A 22,795-nucleotide genomic window follows, 5' to 3' on the forward strand; every position below is an offset into this window, starting at 1 on the left:
TTGATTGGCGGATCACTTTTCTGGGGGTAATAATCCCTTAAAAAAATAAAAAATAAAAATAATAGTTTGGTCACTCAATCCACGACTGTCTGTGGGACGCTGCTGTGCGCTGCTGCGTTCTGCTCACAAATTATACAGTCACGACACTTTACAGTATATTCTGTGAAGCACTTTGAGCCGTCTTGAAGACGTGATAAGGCGCTGTATCAAACGCGAGGATTATTATTATTATTATTATTGTAGTCATTTGAGTGATTCTGAGAGAGAAGGAAACTGTTTCAGTTTCAGTCGGCGCCGGAGGGGGCTCTGAGGGCGCTGTTGCTTTTAATTCCACGACCCGCGAGGGTGGATGGCGGGGGCCGCTCTTGTCCGCGCAGGAGCGGCTGTGCTGCTCTTTGGCGGGCGTTGGCCGTTGGCCTCTTTGTGCGCGAGCGAGGGATCCGTGAGGGAAGGAGCGGCACCTGAAGAGCGAGTGAGCGAGCGAGCAGTCAGGTAACCCCTTCCCCGCGGGCCATCCGCCCCCCAAACCCCGTGCAGAGGTGCACACAGGGGTGGCCCCGGGGGGCAGCCGCAGCACTGAGCAGCGAGACGCGGCGGCGGCGGCTGAGGGGCGACTTACTTCCCGCGCGCCAAGCCCGTGCGGCCTAGTGGCGCCATGGAAGCCGCGGGCTTGCCAGAGAGCCGCACCCGGAGCCCGAGCGCACTTGCCCGGCCGCACCCGGATCCTGACTCCCGAGGCCCCCTGGTCCTCGCAGACCGATTCCTCACTGGCCTCGAGGCCAACCGTCTTACACAGCGGTCCTGGGGATTTCGCGGGGAGACGGATTCTTCATTAAATATGAACATTTTAAAATTGATTTTTATTTTTTTAAAAAGTTTTTTTCACCATTCATGTTTTGAATTGTTTTTCTATTTTTTTCAAAAAAAGACCTCCCCCCCCCTCCCCCGTCTCTTTTTGTCACCGACCTCCTCCACTCCCCTCCCCTGGAAGAGGACATTTTAAGACGAGGCGCCAAAAAGGAAAATGAAAGCAGTCACTCACACTTGCCTGACTGAATTTGGCTGCTCCCTGTGTGTGTGGATGTGTGTGTCTGACTCTCTCTCTGATAAAACAGTAGATTAATTAACTTTTTTTTCTGTTTGCCTTTCAGCTTTTCCAACCTTTTTATTTTGTGGAGTTCAGTGTTCCAGATCCACTGCGTTTGAGTCCTTCGCCTTGCGCGAGAGGGTGTCTGTCTTGTTTGTCTGTCGTCCACAGTTGCTTTGAGTTTCGAGAACCAGGTGAAGTCGCTTATTTTTTTATTAACAAAAAACAAATCTCACCCGAGGGTTTATTACGGGTTGTAAATGCCAGTTTGATCATGGTGCATTTGATAAGGCGTCTTATCACATTGTCAAGCTCTCCATAGTGTTTTACTATGAAGCATAGTGACTATTTTTCAGGCGAAAGTGGCAGCCAATTTATTCAAAGGGACATCCCACAAACAGCCGCCGTAAAGTGAGCGAGCGATTTCATTTGGAGGATTGTTGGGTGGGTTGGGACCATCAATCGGTGGTGGGGTGGGACACCCTGATGAATTCTATTGTAATGTAAACCAGATGCTTCACATAGCTAAAATTGGCTTTTATTTTTAATTGTAGATTTAATTTTGCACTTTTACCAGCGAAGCCACTCCGGAATCCTTTTGAGCACATTTGAACTGAGAGAAGTTGTTTATTTGCTCTCTGTCAAACATAAGAATTGATATTGGTTGCCTTTTTCTGACAGTTTCTAGTCAGCAGAAAGTACCAAGGATTGTCAGTCGTGCCAAGTACAACATAATTTACAGCACAATATAATTTACAATACAATATACACGTATACACAACACAGCCTTTCATGTTGAGAGGATGTGCATGGACAAATTGTGTTTGTCGACAGTACTGGCAGCCATTTTGCGTACAGCAGGGTCCCACAAATAGCCATTACAATTTATCTGCATAATTGTTGGCCAGGATACCAGGGTAAGTTTTATAATACGTTTTTTAAACAATAATAATCCTTGCATTTGATATAGCATCTGATGCTAAGCTAGGAAAAGTAGTCAACGGTGAGGGGGATAGTAGCAGACTGTAAGAGGGCATAGACAGACTGGTAGAATGGGCAGACAATTGGCAGATGAAGTTTAATGTGGAGAAATGCGAAGTGATGCATTAGAATCATAGAATCGTACAGCACAAAAAGAGGCCATTCGGTCCATCGAGTCTGTGCGACTCTTTGAGAAGAGCAATGTAATGTCAATCCCACTCCCCGGCCCTTTCCCCATAACCCGCAAACCCGTCCTCCTCAAATACCCATCCACCGTGTTTTTAAAAGTAGTTATCGAATCGGCCTCCACCGCCCTTCCAGGCAATGCGTTCCAAATTCGAACAACTCGTTGCGTGAAAAAAATTCTTCTCACCTCCCCTCGGCTTCTTTTAGAGACCGTTTTAAATATGTGACCTTCAGTCACCGACACACCCACCAGTGGAAACAGTTTTTCCCTTTCTAACCTATCAAATCCCCTCATGATGATGAAGACCTCTACCAGGTCTCCTCGTAACCATCTCTGCTCCAATGAGAATAATCCTAACCTCTCCAGCCTTTCCTCATAATCAAGGTCCTCATTCCTGGTCCCATCCTCGTAAATCTCCTCTGTACCCTTTCCAATACCCTAACATCCTTCCTAAAGTGCGGTGCCCAGAACCGGGCGCAGTATTCTAACTGAGGCCTAACCAGTGTTTATATGGGTTAATCATAACCTTGTACTCTATGCCCCTATTTATAAAAGCCTGTATCCCATTTGCCCTTTTTACAGCTTTATCTACCTGATAAATTGGGAAGGAAGAATGAGGAGAGGCAATATAAGATAGATGGTACAGTCTTAAAGAGGGTGAAGGAACAGAGAGACCTGGGGGTTCATACAAGTAAATCTTTGAAGGTGGCAGGAAGGGTAGATAAATTTGTTAAAGCATATGGGATGCTTTTTTAACAGCTTTATAAATAGGGCATAGAATACAAAAGTCAGGAAATTATGATGAACCTTTATAAAACACTAGTTAGGCCTCAGCTAGAAAGAGTGCTGTGTTCAGTTCTGGGCCCCACACTTTAGGAAGGATTGAAGAGGGTGCAATGCAGATTTACCAGAATGGTACCAGGAATGAAGGACTTCAGTTATCAGGAGAGGTGAGAGAAGCGAGGATTACTCTCCTTGGAGCAGAGAAGATTAAGAGGAGACTTAATAGAAGTTTTCAGAATTATGAGGGGTTTTGATCGGGTGAACAAAGAGAAACAATTTCCACTGGCAGGTGGGTCGGTAACCCAAGGACACCAACTTAAAATAGTTGTTTAAAGAAATGGGAGGTGAGGAGAAATTTTTTCACACAGCGAGTTGTTTGGATCTAGAATGCATTGCCTGAAAGGGTGATGGAAGCCGATTCAGTCACAACTTTCAAGAGAGAAATAGATAATTATTTGGGGAGGACAAGTTTGCAGGACTATGGGGAGAGCGCGGGGGGAGTGGGATTGATTTGAATAGCTCTTTTCAAAGATCCGGCACAGACAGGATGGGCCGAATGGCGTCCTTCTGTGCTGTATAATTCTATGATTATCAAGTCTTTGTCTCAAATCCCTTCAAACAATATATTGTAAAGTCAGTGACTGTATTTTGTGGGCAGAACGCAGCAACCAATTGCGCCCAATAGTGTCCTACAAACAGTCATGGATTGAATTAAATTTTGTTGTGTATTTGTTGGCGGGATCTTTAGCTTCCTGCCCCATGCCATACCTACATTTTTTACTTATTTCCTGAATGACAATTCTGAACAGAGAGTTTTTGTGGCCTGGAGATCCTCTTCTGTAATTTTTAGCAGCTATTGATTGCAGGAGCCTTGTTATAATGTGGATCTGGACCCAATCACTCAGAGGCCAAAGATAAGCAAAGATCTGAAAAAAAATGTGTCATCACTGATGTCACGTCTTGTGCAAGAATCACCACTGGCATCCCTTCCTCCACACGTGTGTCACTTTTCATGTAATTCTACTAAATTCCTACTTTATTACAACCTTTCACATTCCTAAATATAGTTATTTGTGACCTCTATAAGCTAAATGCTACATTTAAAACAAGCTGCTGGGTGGAGCCCAGGAAGGTTCAATGAAAGCAGATGGAATTTAAAGTAATATTGTGTCATTGGTAGGAAGTTGGTTATCAGCGAATCGAGACCTGAAGGGTGCTGTATAAATATAAGTCGTTACATAGTAATACAGCATGAAAACTGACCATTCGGCTCAACTCCATGCTAATGATTATATTCCACACTAGTAATTATATTCTACAAGAGCCCCCCACCTCAGTCCCTCTGTTCTCTTTCTCATGCGTTTTCTCAGTACATTGATGCTATTTGCTTTGACCACAGAGAGTTGAATTAAAAGTAATGTTCTCTGATTGAATGACAAGACTCCCCCTCTCTCTCCCCCCCCCCCCCCATCACTGCTGGTTCTTAGCTTTTTCCTTATATGTAAATTACCTGAATCAAATCAATGAGGGTATTTCAGAGAGGAGTGACTGTGGTGACGACAGAAAGCTAGAAGTTGTAAACCATGCAGACAGTGGAAACATACTTAGCAAATGCCTAACTTATTAGAGGAAGAAACACAATTCAGAAGTCTTTAGGCCATCTCAGCATGCTTCACGCGGTTTACTGTAAAGTGTGGTGACTGTGTTTGTAGAAAACGACAACAGCTAATTTGCAAACAGCGACGTCCCGTAAACAGGCATGAGAGAGAGGGAATCAATCAGTCAGGGTTTGGCCTCCAGATTGCAAATCTACAGGAAGTATAGTGTGGCTGTGGGTAAAACTGGATTTGGTTGCCAGTTGAATGGCGTGCTGGTGCTTGCCCAGTCCATAAGGAATGGTCTTCAGAGTGTTGGAGGGTGGGTGCTAGAGGAGATGTGAGTCACTGCCTTTAATAAGAACCGATCCATAGGGAAGGGCCTTGTTGCTGAGACTTTAGAGAGTTGATATTCACTGCCCCATATTGTATGGCTTCCATACAGCTATACCTGGGTCTGACCATGAGTGAGTAATAATAATAATTCTTGCATTTGATGCAGCGCCTTTTCGAGACGTCTGAAAGCGCTTCATAGAATATAGGAATTAACTGAATATTGTGTGGGCGAAACGCAGCAGCACATTATGGTTACTGTGGACACATTCTCTAAACATGGCTTATGTTTCTCTCCCTGCAGTTACTTTGTCGAACGAACGACCGCAGTGCAGAAAATAAGCTGTGAAAATGGCAGAAACTGACGCTGCCACTAACAGCGGGACCACCACTGCCGAGACCACGACCAGCACCAGTACCAGCAGCACCACCACCACGACTACCACCACCTCCAACAGCAACGACGACGTCTGCCGAGACTTCCTGCGCAACGTCTGCAATCGCGGAAAGCGCTGCAAGTTCCGCCACCCGGCCACCGACGAGCTGAGCAACCAGGCCATGAACAAGGGTGAGATCCCCATCTGCTACGACTATCAGAGGGGCGATTGCATGCGCGGGGCCAGCTGTAAGTTCCAGCACGTGAAACGTGATGACGGGTACGATTATGACAGTCGCGGGATGGACCGAATGCCGCACGACCAGCTTCTCAATCCCTTGATGGGCGGCTACGATCCGTACCAGGGGATGTACGGCAACGCCCGCTATGATGATTACAACCCTTACCTGAAGAGGAGACGAGTGGATGACCCACGCTGTGAGATCTACGAGTACGATGTGCCGCCAAACCACCCAGCGGATTCCCGTTACCTGGAGGAGGAGAACCTTATGCTGCGCAAGCGCATTGAGGAACTCAAAAAGCAGCTGTCGAACCTGATGGCCAACAACGAGGTGCTTCTGGAGGAGAACGCACAGCTTCGCAACCAGGTGAAGGTGGGGATGATGGTTTCCACCGCCCAGGCGGCCTACACCACCGCCACGGCAGCCTATCCCACCGCCACGGCAGCATACGCACCCAATGACCAGTTCTCCTCCCAATGACATTGGGCGAAGTACTCTTGAGCAAGGTGTGACTTAAGCCCATCAAATTCTTTCTCTCTCTCTCTCTCTCTCTCCTCTAATTTCCCCCCCCCCCCCAACCCAACACCCCCGCTTCGTCAAAAGCCTTATCGATTTGCCCCTCGTTCCATCCAGACCTGAGCAGGTTAATGCTGGGAGCCTGCTTCATGTGCACCGAAAGCATGAGATTTATAACTCGGCCCTCGCCCGTGTTCAATGTAAACCGCTGTCCTACTGGAGAGCTCTAAATGAACACTTGCCCCACCAGACCCAGCCTGGTCAGTTTGAGCAAAGGCTGAGTGCAGGGAGTGCTAATGCACGTTAGTTGCTCTCTGCATTCTTTGCCCACATGCAGGAAGTAACTATTGTGGCCATTTGACAAAAAAATTCCCTGATTAAGGGTATCTTATGTGTAAAAGCTAGGTTCATTTTAATTTTTGGTAAATGTGATTGGGACTAGTAGGATTCTTTCTCAACATACTACAAGCTTTTTTCCAGGCTGCTAGTACCTTTCTCTTGAATAGTCCTTCAGTCTTCATTTGGAGCTGTGTGTTTAAGTAGTGTGTAAGTAGCTTTTCTGTCCTACCCCCTCCCTTCCTCACCACTTACCCCCAAAAAAGTTATATACAGTACCTGTCGCAAAAGTACTTTCATTTTTTTCCAACATCACAATCCAAGATCTTTCGGGCCTCCCTCCTGAGTTGCCGCCTCCGCATGCTCAGTACATAGTGTGGGAGTTTTACAATTCCTGAACAGGAGCTTGCCCCTCCCCCACCCACCCTCCCACCATGTCAAGAAAAATTTGACATAGGTGGGTATAAAGAGTCAAACGTGCTAGTTTGACTTTTAAGGCAATGTACTCTTAATGAAGTGTACAACAGCTCAATAAAATCTTCAGTGGGGGGGAAGCCACCCTTGAAGTGTGTAGCGTACATAGCTAACGCTATAGCCTACAATGCTGTGATTCATCACAACGTTCACCTGACGTTCTGAACCCATTAAATTACAGCTTGGCCTCCCACGTGTTGATTATCGTCTGTGCATCCTCTCTCCAGCTCTCCCCTTCCCTCTTTTTCCTGCCCTCCTAAAACTCCCTTTTCCTCTTCCACCGTTACCGGAAGATTAAGGTTTATAAAAAGTGATGTTTTTTGTTAGTTTTTCCTTTTTTAAAAAAAAGTTGATCAAGAAATGGATCATTAGGTAATGATTATGTACAAGGATTTAGGTTTAAAATGTTGTGTAAACTTATTAGCATCTCCTAAATGTGTTTCTTTCCTTCTCTTGATAAAACGTTTCGAAGGGTCCAGCTGATTGTACAGACTTGACCACATGGAGAGTGCACAGGGATTGTATACAGAGTACAGGCTGACCATATGGAGAGGGTGGGTATAGGGAATATAGGCTGTTCCTATAGAGTGTATGATAAGGCTGACCAAATGGGGACAAAGTATGTCTAATGGTGTCAGACCTGGTGAAATTTGTATTTTGGGGGAAAAAAAACACCGTTCTAAACTTCTACAATCGTGTGTGAATGTCGGATGTGTTCGTGGTCAGGTAGGGCTGATTTTCTGATCAGAAGCAGCTATTAACACTGCACGGGATCACAGAGTCAACCTTTAGAAACAACTGAGTTCAGAATGTGTTTGTAAGGAAGGCACTCTCTCCCGCAGCCCCCCCTCCCCCCCGCCTGGCACATCCAAGCCTGTAAGTGGGATTTGTACAGATAGCTTGATGGTCGTATTAGGGTCTCTGTTCAGGGTACCTGCACCATTACAGCCCTGTACTGTACGTTAGCCAGTAAGGGACACTCCTCCCTTCACTCTCACACAAATTGTTGGTTAATCTGAGGGAATGCTTAATTCCCGATTTCTGGAAAACAACCCATTCGCTGACCGTCTACAGTGTACAGCAGCAACCCATGCCGTCATTACCAGTTGCATCTCTGCCAACTCACCGCTCGCCCCTCCTGATTTCTAATGTAGCAGAGTGACTAGGATGCTCACACATGCTAGCTTCATCCTCTCCGTCTCGCTTCAGTGAACGGAGCACTCCACTCGTTACTTTAATTTCCAGCTTCTACTGTGTGCAAATGATTTCTTCCTCTACAGAACATTTGCACGTGGCCCGCTGGACACTCGCTTCCACTTCTAGACTTGCATGCCCGCAGACTGTGTTGTGTATGTACTTGGTGCTGTGTATAAATTAAAGTTCAAGAGCCCTTCCAAAAAAAAAGTTCCAGTTTATTTTGTCTGCTTTTAAAAATGCAGGCTTTTCTCCCAGTGGGTGTGGTAATATATTAGCTAGGTAATGCTACATTAGCACTGGGTACATTCAACTTCAGTAAGCAAACGCGGTGGGATTCTTTTGTGTCTCATGTTCCATTAAGGATTACGTGAGCCTGAGACTTAGTTACGTTAGTGCACGGGTATGAACGCAAGCATTGTTCACTGTACGGTGGAATTCAATTCTAGGCAGTAGGTTTGGATGAAACTTGATTAAAAAAAATTTGAATTGCAAATAACAGGAACGGCTTATCCAACAAATTTGGAACGTGATTTAAACAAAAAGAAATGCTTATATTCAACGTTGACTTTGTAGCCATTTTGTAATCGCTTTGGCTTTTCTTGACCATAATTAACGATTGTTACACTTGTCACTGAAATAATAGAAAAGTTCTGAGCAAAACAACTCCTTGGTGTGAAGAGAAGTCTTATTAAAGTTTTCAGTCTCTTATAGCAAGAATGCGTCTACACATTGTCGTCTTTTGTTTTGGGAGGATTTTCATTTTGGCCGCTGTTCGTGGAAGTGATTTTGTTGATTCGCATTTTCTATGACCATTGGACCATCGTTCAATTTTTATCACTTCGGACTGGAAATCAGTTAATAATGATATTAAACAAAAACAGAAGCTGCTGGGAACACTCAGCGGGTCAGGCAGCATCTCTGGAGAAAGGAACGTGAGTCAACTTTTCGGGTCCACGACCCTTCGTCACAACTGGGGCATGTTGGGAGGGAGAGGTTTTAAAGGGCTGACTATGAGGGGCAAGGAAGACAAAGGAGAAAATGGGGTAGAGGACAGGGTTACAGCAGTGTTAATGATGCAAAACAAAGGGTGATTGCAACAAAATGGGACTAGAGGTGTTAATAATGCAAAATAAAAGGTTGGGTAGGAGGGAAATAGCAACAAAATAGGCTGACCAGAGAGAAAAGGTGTGTCTGGGACCCAGATGATCTGGTGACAGAAGAAGGGGAGGGGGAAGGTGAGCTGTTATGGTCTGAAATTGTTGAAATCAATATTGAGGACAGAGGGCTGTAAGGCCCCTAGCAGATAAATGAGGTGTTATTTCTCAAGTTTGCGCTGTGGATTCCATGGATGGAGCGGTCAGAGTGGGAGGGAGAGTTGAAGTGACAAAAAACTGGAAGCTCAAGGTTGTACTTGCGGACAGAATGGAGGTGTTCAGCAAATCGGTCACCCAATCTGCATTTCGTCTCCAACAATGTAGAGGAGACCACATCGTGAGCAGTGAATGCGGTAAACTACATTGGTGGTAGTACACATGAATCTCTGTCTCACTTGAAATCTGTTTGGGGCCCTAAACAGTGGTATGGGAGGAGGTGAAAGGGCAGGTATTGCATCTCCTGCGCTGGCATGGGAAGGTGCCAAGGGAGGAGAAGAAGTGTTGGTGTTGATGGAGGAATGAACCAGGGAGTTACGGAGGGAATGGTCCCTTCAGAATGCTGAGAGGGAGGGAAAGACATGTTTAGTGGTTGGATCACCCTGGAGGTAGTGGAAATGCCAGAGAATTATTTGTTGGATGTGAGGCTGGTGGGGTGGAAGGTGAGAACTAGGGGGACCCTATCACGGTTCGGGGAAGAGGTGCGGAAAATAGGGCGGACACAGTCAAGGGCCCTGCTTACCACAGCGAATGGGAAAATCCTCAGGCGAGGAAAAAGGAAGACATTTCAGCTGCTCTGGTGTGAAAGGTAATAATATTAATAATATTAATCCTTGCATTTCGCCTTTCACAGCAGGAGAACATCTCAAAGCTTCACAGTGAAGTGATTGTGTTTTTGTAGGTGGCTATACAGCCCAGAGAATGTCAAGATGAATGTCAGCTGGTGTCACACAGTTTTAAGTAAATTGTGTGGGTACCATACATGCCTTCAAAGGTCTTCATCCTCTTAAGATGCACCCGGCTTGCTTTTTGCCACAATAAAAACTGAGAAAAAACCATAACAAATGAGCTAACGAATCCAACGCTTGAAAGTTTATCTCGCCTGCTGGCAGTAGGTGGACGAACACAAAGAGAGATGGGATAATTATTCAAGGCAAAAATTGCCAAACCATATAGGCCAGAACAGCAGAGGTTTGGATTTTAAACTAAGTTAGCTAAACTTGGCCAAGCCAGCAGTGATCCTGCGGTACAGTGCAAAGCCCTTCCCTCCACTTGCAGGATTCAACGGTTATAAATCTTCTGTGATTTCAGTTGCTGAGTCAAAGATTGTGGTTTTGATATCCTTCCCCCCCTTTGCAGGTGAGGAAACATGATGGCAAACAGTAACACTAATACATTCTTGCCAAACAGAACACAAAATAGGGTGCACACACGAAACAAGCACATTGTGCCATCTCAGAAAGGCCCATAAACAGTCTTGAAGAGAATGACCAATTTATCTGGAAGATTATTGACTGAGTACGGTTGATGTAACAGAAGGGGCCAGAAGCAATGTGGAGAACAACAAGGATTATCCCCAGTGTTAGACGAACGACGATAATTATTACCTCCAGAAAAGTGGTCCACCCATTGCCTGACAGCCAGGTTCCTACTCACTGCTAGGTAAACATGCATGTGGAGTAAAGGAAACTTGCCCAACATTTTGCCCTGCCCGGGAATCAAAGTCTTCACTTGCGAGGTGAGTGCTCTAACCACTAAGCTGCAGGACTCCAGGTTACCAGGAAGGTTGGTTGAGACCAGGAAGTGGGACTTGTTTTAAACTTGACGCAGTGATGGGAGGAAGGTAGAGTGGATGGGTGTTCTGGAAGGACGGGATCAGATGATTCGAAGGGATATCTTCCTCATCTGATGTCTCAGCGACGACAAGATACTCAGACACCTAATGGCTTCTTGTGGAACCTTTCCTCTGTGTAAAATGGTCGCTACGTACCGACAAAAAAAAATGCAGTCACTACACATGACACCAATCCCTCAGTGTTGTAGGTGCCATAATACCAGCAATATTCCAATAATAATTGTAATAATAACTCCCAATTTTTGGGGGGTTGGAGACTTCACGTAAGATCTGGGCACAACAAGTATGTTTGAAACTAAGAAAAAAAGTGGCTCAGTATTTGGTGATATAAATATTATTTGGAACAATGAACAGAGAGTGATCACCACTCATTGACAGGAGGGAAAGGAGAGGAGTATTTTGGGGGGAGGGGCAGTGGGAGGAAAGAGGACAATAGTTCCCTTGTGAATGAGCTGGAGGCCCGTTGCTCTTGGCTGGGTGGGGGCGTTGCCCTGTTTCACCGGGCGCCTGAGGGGGGCGCTGTCGTTTTTGTGAACGAGTCTCGAGGCCGCTCTTGGCTGGGAGGAGCAGTTGCGCTGTGCGGCTCTTTGGCGCCGAGCCGCCTTGGCGGGAGAGGGCGCTGTCCGTTGGCCTCTTTGTGCGCGAGCGAGCTGTCGGAAGGGTGAGGGAAGGAGTGGCGTGGAGCAGAGCAGAGCGAGCGAGCGGCCAGGTAACCCCTGCCCGCCACCCCGAAAACCTGGGCAGAGACACAAACACAGGCCCGCACACCCGGGGCAGCCGCAGCGCCGAGCGGGGAGACGTGGCGGCGGCGGCGGCGGCTGAGGGAGACTTTCTCCCTGCGCGAAGCCTGGGGCCTAGTGGCGCCATTGAAGCCTGCGGGCCTAGGCCTGACTCCCCCTCCCGCCCCCCCCATAGTGAGGGGGGTGGGGGGGGAGGGAACGCGCTAAACTCCCGGGGGCGAAGTCAGCCGTCGAGTAAAGGGGGAATGAGAGCGGATTTTACCCGCTTTTCCCTCCAAATGACAAGGAATATTATTAGGGTTCATTAGGGACGCATTTAGCGAACGCGGCGAGAGACCATTCTCTTTGCATTCGTTCGGTTCGCTATTTGCGCTCCTCGTGAAGCTGTGGGTTTTTAAATATATATATTTAAATATATGTGTATCTATCGACTATTAATAGTTGTTTTTTTTCAAAAAAAATGTATAAAAACAAATCTATCGATTATTTTATATTATAACATTCATATCTTATAATATTCAATATTAGTTTTTTAAAATATATTTATATATCGACTGTGAAAGCTGTCGTTTTAAAAATTATGTATAAATACAAATCTATCGACTGTTCCATATATTATAGTATTTAATATTAGTTTTTTAATCTATATTTAAATAAATATATATATCGACTTAAAAGCTGTCGTTTTTGAAAAAATATGTGCAAAACAAATATAGACTGTTAAAAGGTCTTTTGTTTTTTTAAAAAAAACGACGGTGGGAGAAGCTTTTTTGAGTTGTGCCTGTTTGAGCCCCTCTTGTAGCCGCTCAGGCTTTGTTGGTTACTAGTTTGTCTTTTTCGGGGTGAACAGCTTTCCAAAATGTTTTATTTCGTACAGTAACCGCTTCTGTGCTTCTCAGTTGAATTATTCACTCATTTGCAGAGTGTATGTGTGTGCATTCTCTAATTATGTGGGCCTTATGCCGCAGAGAGCGTGACATTTTACAGTTTTTAGCTGGAAAGCTTTGTACAAAGGTTGATCTGAACAATAACGTATTAATTGGGAGAGCTGACTGGAAGGAAGTGAACCATTCTCAAGACACGGTGGTTTAGTCGTATTTAGTACGAATTGATCAACCCGCAAGACATGTTTCTTGCATGAGAACTTTGTCTTAAGGTATTTTCTCTCTTCAGCATTTGCGGTTGGCCTTGTGCTCCAATGCCTCAAGAAATTGAGTAGATTGCATTTAGGTACTGTGCATATGGGAATTCTTTTTTATTTCCCCACTCCCCGCTCAGCAGGGAAGTGTCTAACTGCACTGCACCTGTCTGGTAATTTAGCGCATGCAGATTACTATGGGGCATTAGCACATTTTGTAAGAAAAGATTTATACTGTAGTGCACCAAGAGAGCACAACTTGATTAATTCCTTCTCCTTCCACTTCCAAGTCCTGCTCCGAGGTAATGTTACCTGCCGGCTGGTGTTTTGCTCAAGCGGCTTCATTTGTGAGCTTATATGGTGAATGTTTATAAGGTGTATTGGAATTGAGCCTCATCCTTTCTTCAAACAATATTCACATGTTCCAGCAGAGTCACTGAATATATTTTGTTTTCCCCCACCTCCCCCTTCCCATTCTCCCCCAGCTAAATTTGGCTAACTCAACACAACACCAGATCTAAGAACTGTGTGTCTAGTGCCAATTTGGAGATGGCATTTTACCAACTTCGCACAGCCTTAGATTAAATTTTTTGTAACAAATGAATGTATTTTGAAGGCGTCATTGAGTAGTCATATTTGGATGTATTTTTTGCACCCATTGCATTTGCTGATATCGCTCACTTGTGAGTTCTGTGATTAATTCACATTTGTATAAACAAATTGCCTGTCACAACAGCCTCTTTGATACAAACCATCACAGATGTGATTGCACTGCAAGAGAGTTCAGCAACTACTCCGAATTCAATGTCATTGTGGAATGATGAGCAACAGTTACTTTGTAAGTGAGTCAGTTGCGCCTTCTCTATAAAGACCTGCCTTTTTTTTCTTTTGCAGTTGCTTGTCGCGCCTTGGCTAAACAGCGCAGCTATAAGCTTTAAAAATGCCCGATAACGGCACCGAGGAGGCTGGCCCCAGCACCGAGGACATTTGCCGAGATTACCTGCGCAACGTCTGCAGCCGCGGTAAGCGCTGCAAGTTCCGTCACCCAGACAGTAGTGAGATGTCCACCCTTGGCCTTTCATCTTCTGATCTGCCGGTTAATAAAGGTGAGATCCCCATCTGCCACGACTATCAGAAGGGTGATTGCCAAAGAGGCCAAAAGTGTAAATTCCTGCACGTCAAGTGCGATGAGTATGAATATGACAACCGAGCTCTGGCGCAGAACCAGATGGTTCCCCCTATGGTACGTAGATATGATCGATATGATGACTACTATGCTAGGGGTTATGAAATGATGCCCTATGATGATTATGACCCCCACATGAAGAGGAGAAGGATGGAAGACATGGGGTATGAGGTGTACGACTATGCAGGCATGCAGGGTCAGGGAATGTCCGACTACCGTGTCCTGAAGGAAGAGAATCTCATGCTGCAAAAGCGCGTCGATGATCTCCAAAAGCAGGTATCAAACCTGATGGCCACCAATGATGTCCTCCTGGAGCAGAACGGCAATATGCGCAGCCAACTGAAGATGGGCATGATGACCAGCACGGCTTCTGCCACAGCCACCAGATTTGGCAGTCAGTGACCTCCAAAGTCAGTGGCCTGAAAATGGCATGACTCGAGGTCCCTCGGAGTTTTTGTCACGTCAATAAATCAATAAAGAAACCCGTCTAGTTTCAGTCCTATCTGAGAAGGTTGTGCTGAGGCTCTGCTTTGTATATCCAAACACCCAAATTGACCTATAAAAGACCTGTAAGCTCACAATTGATAGCGCTGCATTACCACATTGATGGCCATTGATTCCATAGTCTCAACATCAGGAAACCTCAGTTTTAAAAGTCTTGCAGTACCTGTTACATTTGTACTTTCAGGTCAACTGTTAGATCTTTGTAGCGTGTTTTTCTTCATTCTTGCAAATGTTCCGAATGCCTGGCTTAATTATAGCATAGGGGAGCAATGAGGGAGAGCCATCAAAATCAATGAAATGGTATAATATCTTTCCCTCCGTTTACCAAAGTCGCACTTTTAACAACTTTGAATGCTTTCGCCCAACCCCTTCCACTACCCACAGGAAACGTAGGAAATGTAGGCTTGTTAATACAGATGTAGTTTGAAGGAGGGAAGAATGGGTTTTAGATGATCAAAATTGATTTTATTAATAAATTGAACTTCAATAATTAGAGCATAGCCATCTATGGCTTCTTCACGTCCCTATTAGGTCTACGAAAATCTGGGCGCTGTGTAGCAAGGTGCAAAAACCCAATGGCAAAACTGAGCTAACTACTTCGAAGCTCTCCAATGGCTGTGCTATGTATGTACTATAGTTATAAAAGTTGTCACGGAGTGGGTGGTTGCCTGTAGCACTGTCCTTGGGGCCCTAATGGCTTTGTAAATCCAGCCAAGTTTCACTGTCTTGATTTATTATGTCATTCAAATCCCATGATTGTGCTAAAGCCATTTACTAAACCCTTCCTACTAGTATCTCCTCTGTTTCGCTTGCGTATATCCTCCTGTTATTCTCTAGCTAATTGATTTCTATTGGGAACAAAGTCTGATCTGCAAGCCAGCCAACTCTAACTCTGAATGTGACTTTAAAGACACGATAAACAAGGCATTTGTTTTTAATAGTGTACATAGTGTATTATTGTTGGGTTGGTGGTCTTTTGGTCTATGGCAATTGTCGTGTGGCTTTCTTGTAATGGCGGGAGCCTAGGGCCACTGCATGTCACTTTGTGTACTGTTTCTACATTAAAACTAGCTTTGTAATAGTAGAATGAGTGTAACTATTCATAGCCACGTTAGACTCTGGACAGAGAATTCTGTCCCACTAGCTTTAGCAGTTTCCCAGTTATGTTACATACATTTTAATTGACGCCTCCCTTCCTGCCTTCAACGCTCCTTTAGGGTTTCCATGCAGCATTCCCCACTTGAGAGGGAGGGTGGCTCCCAATATCTAGAAGTGTAACTGCTGGTAACTTGCTCTTGGAATTTCTCTCCTGTAGCAGCTGGCTTCTATTTGGCACATACAAATGGGCCCTTGTGAGAATGATGGAGACCTTCTGCTGTAATGTCTCTGGCACCGTGAGTTGATCTGTGCTGCCACCTACACTTGTACTCCAAAATACCCCTTCGCCCCCACCACCCTTGAGTTCTACTTTTTGTCAGTACTAACATTACATTTTTAAGCAAAAGAAAAACAGTCGATCAGTATTCTGATGGTTTTGATTTCTCCCCTATTGCGTCTTAATTCAAAATTGTGGCCATTGCTTAAGCTAAAGTGAGCTGTATGCGGTTTTATTTGAGAGAAGAGAGGGAGCAGGCAATTCTTTGCTTATGAATATTCAGCGATTATTGTTAACCCTTTCCTACAAAAGAAACCAGTTGTACAAAATTGGACTTTTCTTAAGGTGGTTTAGAAGGCAAGTTGTAAGTTGGGTGGATGTTTGTAGTGTAGAGGGATAGTTTTAAAGCCTAAACCAAATCTACACAGCAGGTAAAAACACAACAACAAAGCTCAATGAGATTCTATCAAAACGGTTTCAACATCTGCACCTGGAGAAATGTACCTGAAAAATGTGTGGAATTAGTTTGTGATTAATTAATAAATACAGCAATTAATGTTATCTAATCCCAACTGGTTTTGTTCCATCGTTTGAATTTGGCTTTGCACAAGGCTTTTTATTTCAGTATCTTATTGTCTGGCGTCAAGTCCTCAAGACCCTGGTCATTTTATATTTCAGAAATTGTTAATGTTGCTTTTACGCCTGGCCTAATTTGTTTTTGTTAGTTTCCTACACTGGATTTCGTATTAAATGAAATGGTTGTTAAAGTGGCTCGAGAACTCCCAATTGGCCACTTGAGTTGGTGTTGCAATTAAAAGGGCCGATCGTCACTTCTATGAAGCTATAGCTTCATATTTCAGGCTGGAAGGATTTAATGACCCAGTATTTACAAATGTGTATGTTGATTGCTGCCTAGTCATTGCTACGGTTAACACTTTTCTATGCGATTACAATGTAGATTGTTCCATCCCAAGCACGGTTAATGTTTCCAATGATAGATAGACCTGTAGGACAACAGAACCTATACAGTCCTATGCTATTAAGTGTACCTTGTTTATTTGTAGTTCTTTTCAAAGCAAAGAAACATGTCTTCGCCTTCATATCTATGGAAGCCTGTTCTGTTGAGTGTTTAACAATAAAAGTACATTTTCCTTTGTCTGTTGGTTTTGTATTCCTTGTGTACATTGTTGCACTTAAATAGATCAATTACTTTTGGGAGTTGGTGATGCAGTTAAAACTCTCTTTACCATAGGGACCTGGGTTTGAGCTGACACATTTCGGATAGTAAAACTGCTAGTTTGTACAGCGCTGTATTCATCAGGAGGGAGGAAAAATGGTTGTAGAAACAACAACATATTACATCTGTATAGCGCCTTTCAGGTCAAAGCACTGGACAGTCAGGGATCCGTACCCAAGCTAATGTCGGGATCGGTGGCGGGGAGGGGGCGAGGTGGAGGAACTGTGGGATGGAGTCCCAGTGAGTTGGGGCAGAGAAGTTGAAGACCCCCCCGCCCCCAGTTGTGGGGCAGGCAAGGTGGGGAACATGAAGCAGGCTGGAGCCCGCTGAAAGAGGGGAACAGGCAGGTTGGTAGGGGTTAGGAGGTCACGGAGGTAGGGAGGAGCAAGGCCATGGAGGGTTTTGACGGTGCAGTCGGGCGAGGATGGGGGTGATAGGGTCGCGGAGCAGCGGGAGAGGACACGGGCTGCAGAGTTCTGGATGATCTGCAGCCTGTGGAGGGAGGATTTGGGAAGGCCAACAAGCAGGGAGTTTGTGTAGTTGAGTCTGGGCCTGAGCCTGTGATGAATGTTAGCATGAGAGTCTTGGCAGCCTGCAGTGAGAGACAGTAACGGAGCCATGTAATGTTGCAGAGGTGGGCAAAGGCGGAGCGAGTCATGGTACGGATGTGGGGGATGAAGGACGTTGAGGATCAAATAAGACACCAAGGTTCCGTATTGGCTCTGTGAAGTGTAGAGTGCACCCATGAAGGGTAATGCTGGCAGCGCCTGAGGTACGGTGGCACTGATGGGAGCCAAAGCAGGAGGGCCTCGGTCTTGTTGACATTCAACTGATGGAAGTTTACTCTCATCCAGGACTTGATATCCGACAGGCAGTCTGTGAGGATAGTAGTGGTCCTGCAGTCGATGGTGGAGGCAGAGAGTTAGTTTGGTATCATCCGCATAAATAGGTACATATGCATAGACCTAGAAACAGGAGTACGCTATTGACACCTCAAGACCAGTTATCTGCCCTTGACCCATATCCCTTAATACCCTGACCTAACAAATATTTATCTACCTCCATCTTGAAAATGTGAATGGATCTAACATAACATGTAGGAGCAGGAGTAGGTCATTCAGTCCTTCGAGCCTGCCCGCCATTCATTCATGGCTGATCTTCTCATCTAACTCCAGCTAATAACCTGACGCTGCCTTATCCCCATATCCCTTAATCCCTTTTGCAATAAGAAATCTATCTATCTCAGTCCTGAATATTCATCAACAGCCCTTTGGGGTAGTGAGTTCCATACATTCACTGCCCTTTGAGTGAAGAAGTTCTTCCTCAACTCAGTGTGAAAGGGCTGCCTCTGATTTTAAGGTGTGACCCCTGGTTTTCAATCTCCCACTATCTACTCTGTCATCCTCACAGGCTGGCAGTCGCTGGTGAGAGAAGGAATGACAATCTTTAGGACAATTCTTATCAAATTTATGGAAACTTTATTTTTTAAATTTGCACAAATTAACAATAAGTTCATTTTTTACGATTAATGGTTAGTTGCGAGACAGCAATATCAATGGCAAGCTATGCGTTTTTTAGCTGGTTAGACTCCAGCAATTACCCTCTAGGGTTCCCAACCTGCGCCTAATACTTTCCGGAATTGGTTAATTGGTCCCTACAGAGAGAGAGAGTGTTCATTTCATTCCAATAATCTATCTGGTGGATGCATGGAATTCTCAGTTTGATTTGGAGACTCTTAAGCACAGTGATGGGTTTGCATATGTGTCAGACACCCGGCTGAGCAAAACAAACTGTTTAGTTATGTTAGGGGATAAAATCCTTAAGGTAGTGCGGTATAGAGAGATTTGAGGGAAAATGGGATAGTTTGAAACTTTGGGAAAAATTGGGTGAGGGAGATGATAACACATACAGAGTTAGGGTTTCAAAGTATTTATCTCTAGTTAACAGGTTCTTATTTTGTGGTGTTGTTATGTTGCTCTTTTCTTTAAATCTGAGGATTTTTAACTGTAATATCATGGTTTTGTTTCAATGGTAGGGTTTGAGAGCTGAAAATATGGTAATGGCCAGTGAGATTTGTAGAATCTTAATGCCTCGCAGCAAAGTGCATGGGCCTGAGCTGCGGTGACTGATTCCCCCCGCCCTGGTTTCTTCCTCTCTGATACCTGTCCTTCTTATTTTGCAGTTGCTCATCGGTGGGGTGGGGGGGAGGGGCGAATTAGCCCATTAAAAGTAAACGTTTGACAGTGTGGAGGACGAGGGGGCTGGCCAGATTGCGGCCTTGTGCCATGGGGGTTGTGCACTCTGTCTACCATGGGGGCGAGTCCTGCAAATCTCAGCATCCAACACTTGCCAGGAGCACGAGCTCAGGGCGAAGAGGAACCAATTTGTTCTCGGTCACTGCCTCATGCGCAATGTTTGTACCCGAGATGAGGACCCGCTAGTTTGGGGAACACTGCAGGATGAGGAGGAAATCGGCCCAGCTTTCTCCCTGCTCGTGTTACATTTTGGGCCCCAGCCTGGGGCCTCTCCATCTCTGAGCTACCTGTTGATGAATGACCGAGACTTCCTGATGGGCTGGGACACGTGGTGGGTTACGGAAACTTCACAAGAACACAAGAGCAGACTGTGGTGTTGCCGGATCCTCCGCCCCCGCGTGTGTGGGCATGGCCGACGGGACAATACGAGCGGCGCGAGCTGCTGTGATACCATCACCGTCTGAAGGGGAGGAAAATCAAAAGACTGGCGTTCCAGGCGTGGGCTGTCCTGGGTCGGGATCCGCTGGCATCCCGTTACCTGAAAGAGGAGAAGCTTACCCTGCGGGAAATAAACAAGGTGCTTCTGGAGCAGAATTCCGATCTCCGCAGGCAGGAAGGCAGGCGTTCCCGGTGTCTGCCCACTGGGACACTCACCACCGGTGCTCTCCAGGGTCAACATGACTGGAGGCTGGGAGTAAAGCACTTCAGACTTACAACATCAGCCAACTTTGCTCTCCTTATAATAGAAACCTAGGATAGGACGAGGCCATTCAGCCCCTCGGGCCTGTTCTGCCATTCTATAAGATCAGGGCTGATCTGTATCTCAACTCCAATTGCCCGCCATTGCCCCATAGCCCTTGATACCCCGACTTAACAAATATCTATCCACCTCAGTCTTGAAAATGTGAATGGATCCACAGCCTTTTAAGGAAGCGAGAGAGTTCCAGGGAATGGTCTCACTTACTCAGCACTGACTCCCATTTTCCAAGTCTCTCAGGAGTCTCTACATCCCATGGTTTTAAGTATGTCCAGGGAAACTCTTACATGCATCACTGATTCATTTATCCTTTCAGTAGACCTGGTAAAGGAGCATATAAGAGTCTCTAATGGAGTCTTGTAGCTCAGTGGTCAGAGAAATTGCCACGCAAGTGAGAGTCTCTGCTGAAGACCTTTCTTTTCGACCACGCCTTTGGTCACCTTCCTCCCCCTCCCCCTGGCTCAGTCCCGGGATCTGTTACTGTAAAGCACTCTGAGATGCCGTCTGGCGTGGAGGGCGCTATATAAATCCAAGTTGTTGTTGAGACCTGGGTTCGAGTCCTGGCAGGGAAACCTTGGGCAAGTTTCCTTACTCCACACCTTTTATTCTTTTTTTAATATTACAATAATAATAATCCTTCCACTTGATATAGCGCCTTATCATGTCTTTGATACAACTCAAAACCCTTCACAGAATATATTCTAAAGTGAATTGACTATATTTTGTGGGCGACGCACGGCAGCCAATTGCGCCCACAAACAGTCGTCGATTGAAGTGAGGGGAAACACGCCCCATTGACAGCCTGCACTCTTACACTTACACAGTCACTACACTTGTCAGCAATCACCTTGTTTCATTGTTATACATACGCACTGTGTCAAATGCAGCGATAGTTATTGTGAGTTGCTTTTCAGGGCCCCCACCATCATTTTGTTGAACCACTACGGGAGGAGGTTCTCATTCTACCCCCCCCACACACACACGCACCCACCACCTTTTAGCAGAATGTAAGTGAAACGGAATCCCATTGCAGCTAATAAATGGGACCAAAAACAGTCACTTCACTGGAGTCTTTCTCAGTTCTTTCTGACTCGCTTCACTCCCACCCCCTGTTCTCGTGTGTTAATTAGGAGCATTTGCAACACAGGGCTATTGGTGAGCGTCTGAAATAAAATGCTTCCACTGAACTATCCTGTCCAATTTGCGTGTTCCTTTCTATGCAGTGCACAGATTTGGAGTCGAGCTCACAGCAAACCTGCTCCCAAGCTCCTAGCTGGACAACAACAACAACAAGATTACATTTGTATATCGCCTTTCACGTCGGGAGGACGTCCTAAGGTGCTGGACAGTGTACAGCATTTCAGACCCGAGCTGGACAAGCAACCGGAAGGCTTGCCAGACAACGATATCAATCCCAGCCGTTACCCCAACGCCACACTGTGGGCTCCCCCCAAGCCTTAGCTCTTGCCAACCTGCACCTAATACTCTCTGGAATTAGGTAATGTCCCTCCAGGAAGAGAGAGAGCGCGCGCATTCCAACAATCTATCCCTGGAATTTTCATGTGTGGGTGGGATGCATGGAAATCTCAATTTGGTTTGGAGACTTAAGCACGGTGATGGGATTCTGCATTTCTATCAACATCCGGCTGACTCTAATAAAAAAATGTAGCAGGATTGTTTTCCGGTCAAAGCACCCCCCATCACAAAACAGTGATATGAGACTATGGAGGAGCTGAAACAAGCCGTCAGAGATAGATGTGGCCTCCTAACTCCATCCCTGCTATGGAAGATGTCGCCACAAACCTGGTGATGGTTCATTATCTACTATGAAAATGATGGCGCTAACTCACACACACCGATTCTCTGGATGTCTAAATACAGTTAAACACGTACTGAATACAATGAAGTACTTCTAAATACAATTATCATAATTCTTCCACATGTTTGAGTTGTTCGTTAGTGCAACAACAACATCAACAAAGTTACATGTGTATAGCGCCTTTCACTTCGGGAGAACATCCCAAGGTGCTGGATAATCAGTGATTCGGACCTGAGCTGGGGATCGGGATCAGGGAGGATTGGGAGCAGGGGAGCACGGGTGACCGAAGCCACGGTCGAAGAGGAGGGTCTTGAGACGAGTCCTGAAGGAGGGAAGTGACGGGGCGAGGTGGAGGGACTGTGTGATGGAGTTCCAGAGGGTGGAGGCAGAGTAGCGGAAGACCCGCCCACCAATGGTGGACTGTAGAAACAAAACGTGTAGGTGGGATGCATGGCATTCTCAGTTTGGTTTGGATACTCTTAAACATGGTGGGTTTCCGCATGTATCGACACCCGTCTGAGCAAAACAAAACATGGGGTAACAGGAGTTAGTGGACACCATGTACTTCCTCAAATAAAGGAGGGGGGAAATCTGTGGCAAGCTGGATAGCGCACTGCCGACACCCAGGAAGAGTGGAGGTAAGAGAGAGTTTGTTCCTTGTGTGAAGGGTC

At 45.6% G+C, this 22,795-nt stretch overlaps 2 protein-coding genes across 2 annotated transcripts; both read left to right on the top strand.

Annotated features, from left to right (window-relative positions):
* Positions 1-374: 374 nt before the first annotated feature.
* Positions 375-8,824, top strand: LOC103189981 (zinc finger CCCH domain-containing protein 10). Its single transcript, XM_007910578.2, has 3 exons — positions 375-492; positions 1,152-1,281; positions 5,271-8,824. Exon 3 carries the CDS (start codon positions 5,318-5,320, stop codon positions 6,062-6,064), a length of 747 nt encoding a protein of 248 aa, XP_007908769.1. The 5' UTR covers positions 375-492; positions 1,152-1,281; positions 5,271-5,317; the 3' UTR covers positions 6,065-8,824.
* A 2,865-nt stretch (positions 8,825-11,689) lies between these two features.
* On the top strand, positions 11,690-17,212 carry LOC103189980 (zinc finger CCCH domain-containing protein 10). The gene is made up of 2 exons (XM_007910577.2): positions 11,690-11,822; positions 13,886-17,212. The coding sequence occupies exon 2, from the start codon at positions 13,932-13,934 to the stop codon at positions 14,577-14,579; it is 648 nt and encodes a 215-aa protein (XP_007908768.1). The 5' UTR covers positions 11,690-11,822; positions 13,886-13,931; the 3' UTR covers positions 14,580-17,212.
* Positions 17,213-22,795: the final 5,583 nt, after the last annotated feature.

The sequence above is a fragment of the Callorhinchus milii genome, unplaced genomic scaffold, assembly GCF_018977255.1.
Source record: "Callorhinchus milii isolate IMCB2004 unplaced genomic scaffold, IMCB_Cmil_1.0 Scaffold27, whole genome shotgun sequence".
Lineage (NCBI taxonomy): Eukaryota > Metazoa > Chordata > Chondrichthyes > Chimaeriformes > Callorhinchidae > Callorhinchus > Callorhinchus milii.

Excerpts from the sequence above, each read along its gene's own strand:
- LOC103189981 (XM_007910578.2), top strand. The coding sequence starts at position 5,318 with ATGGCAGAAACTGACGCTGCCACTAACAGCGGGACCACCACTGCCGAG.
- LOC103189980 (XM_007910577.2), top strand. The coding sequence starts at position 13,932 with ATGCCCGATAACGGCACCGAGGAGGCTGGCCCCAGCACCGAGGACATT.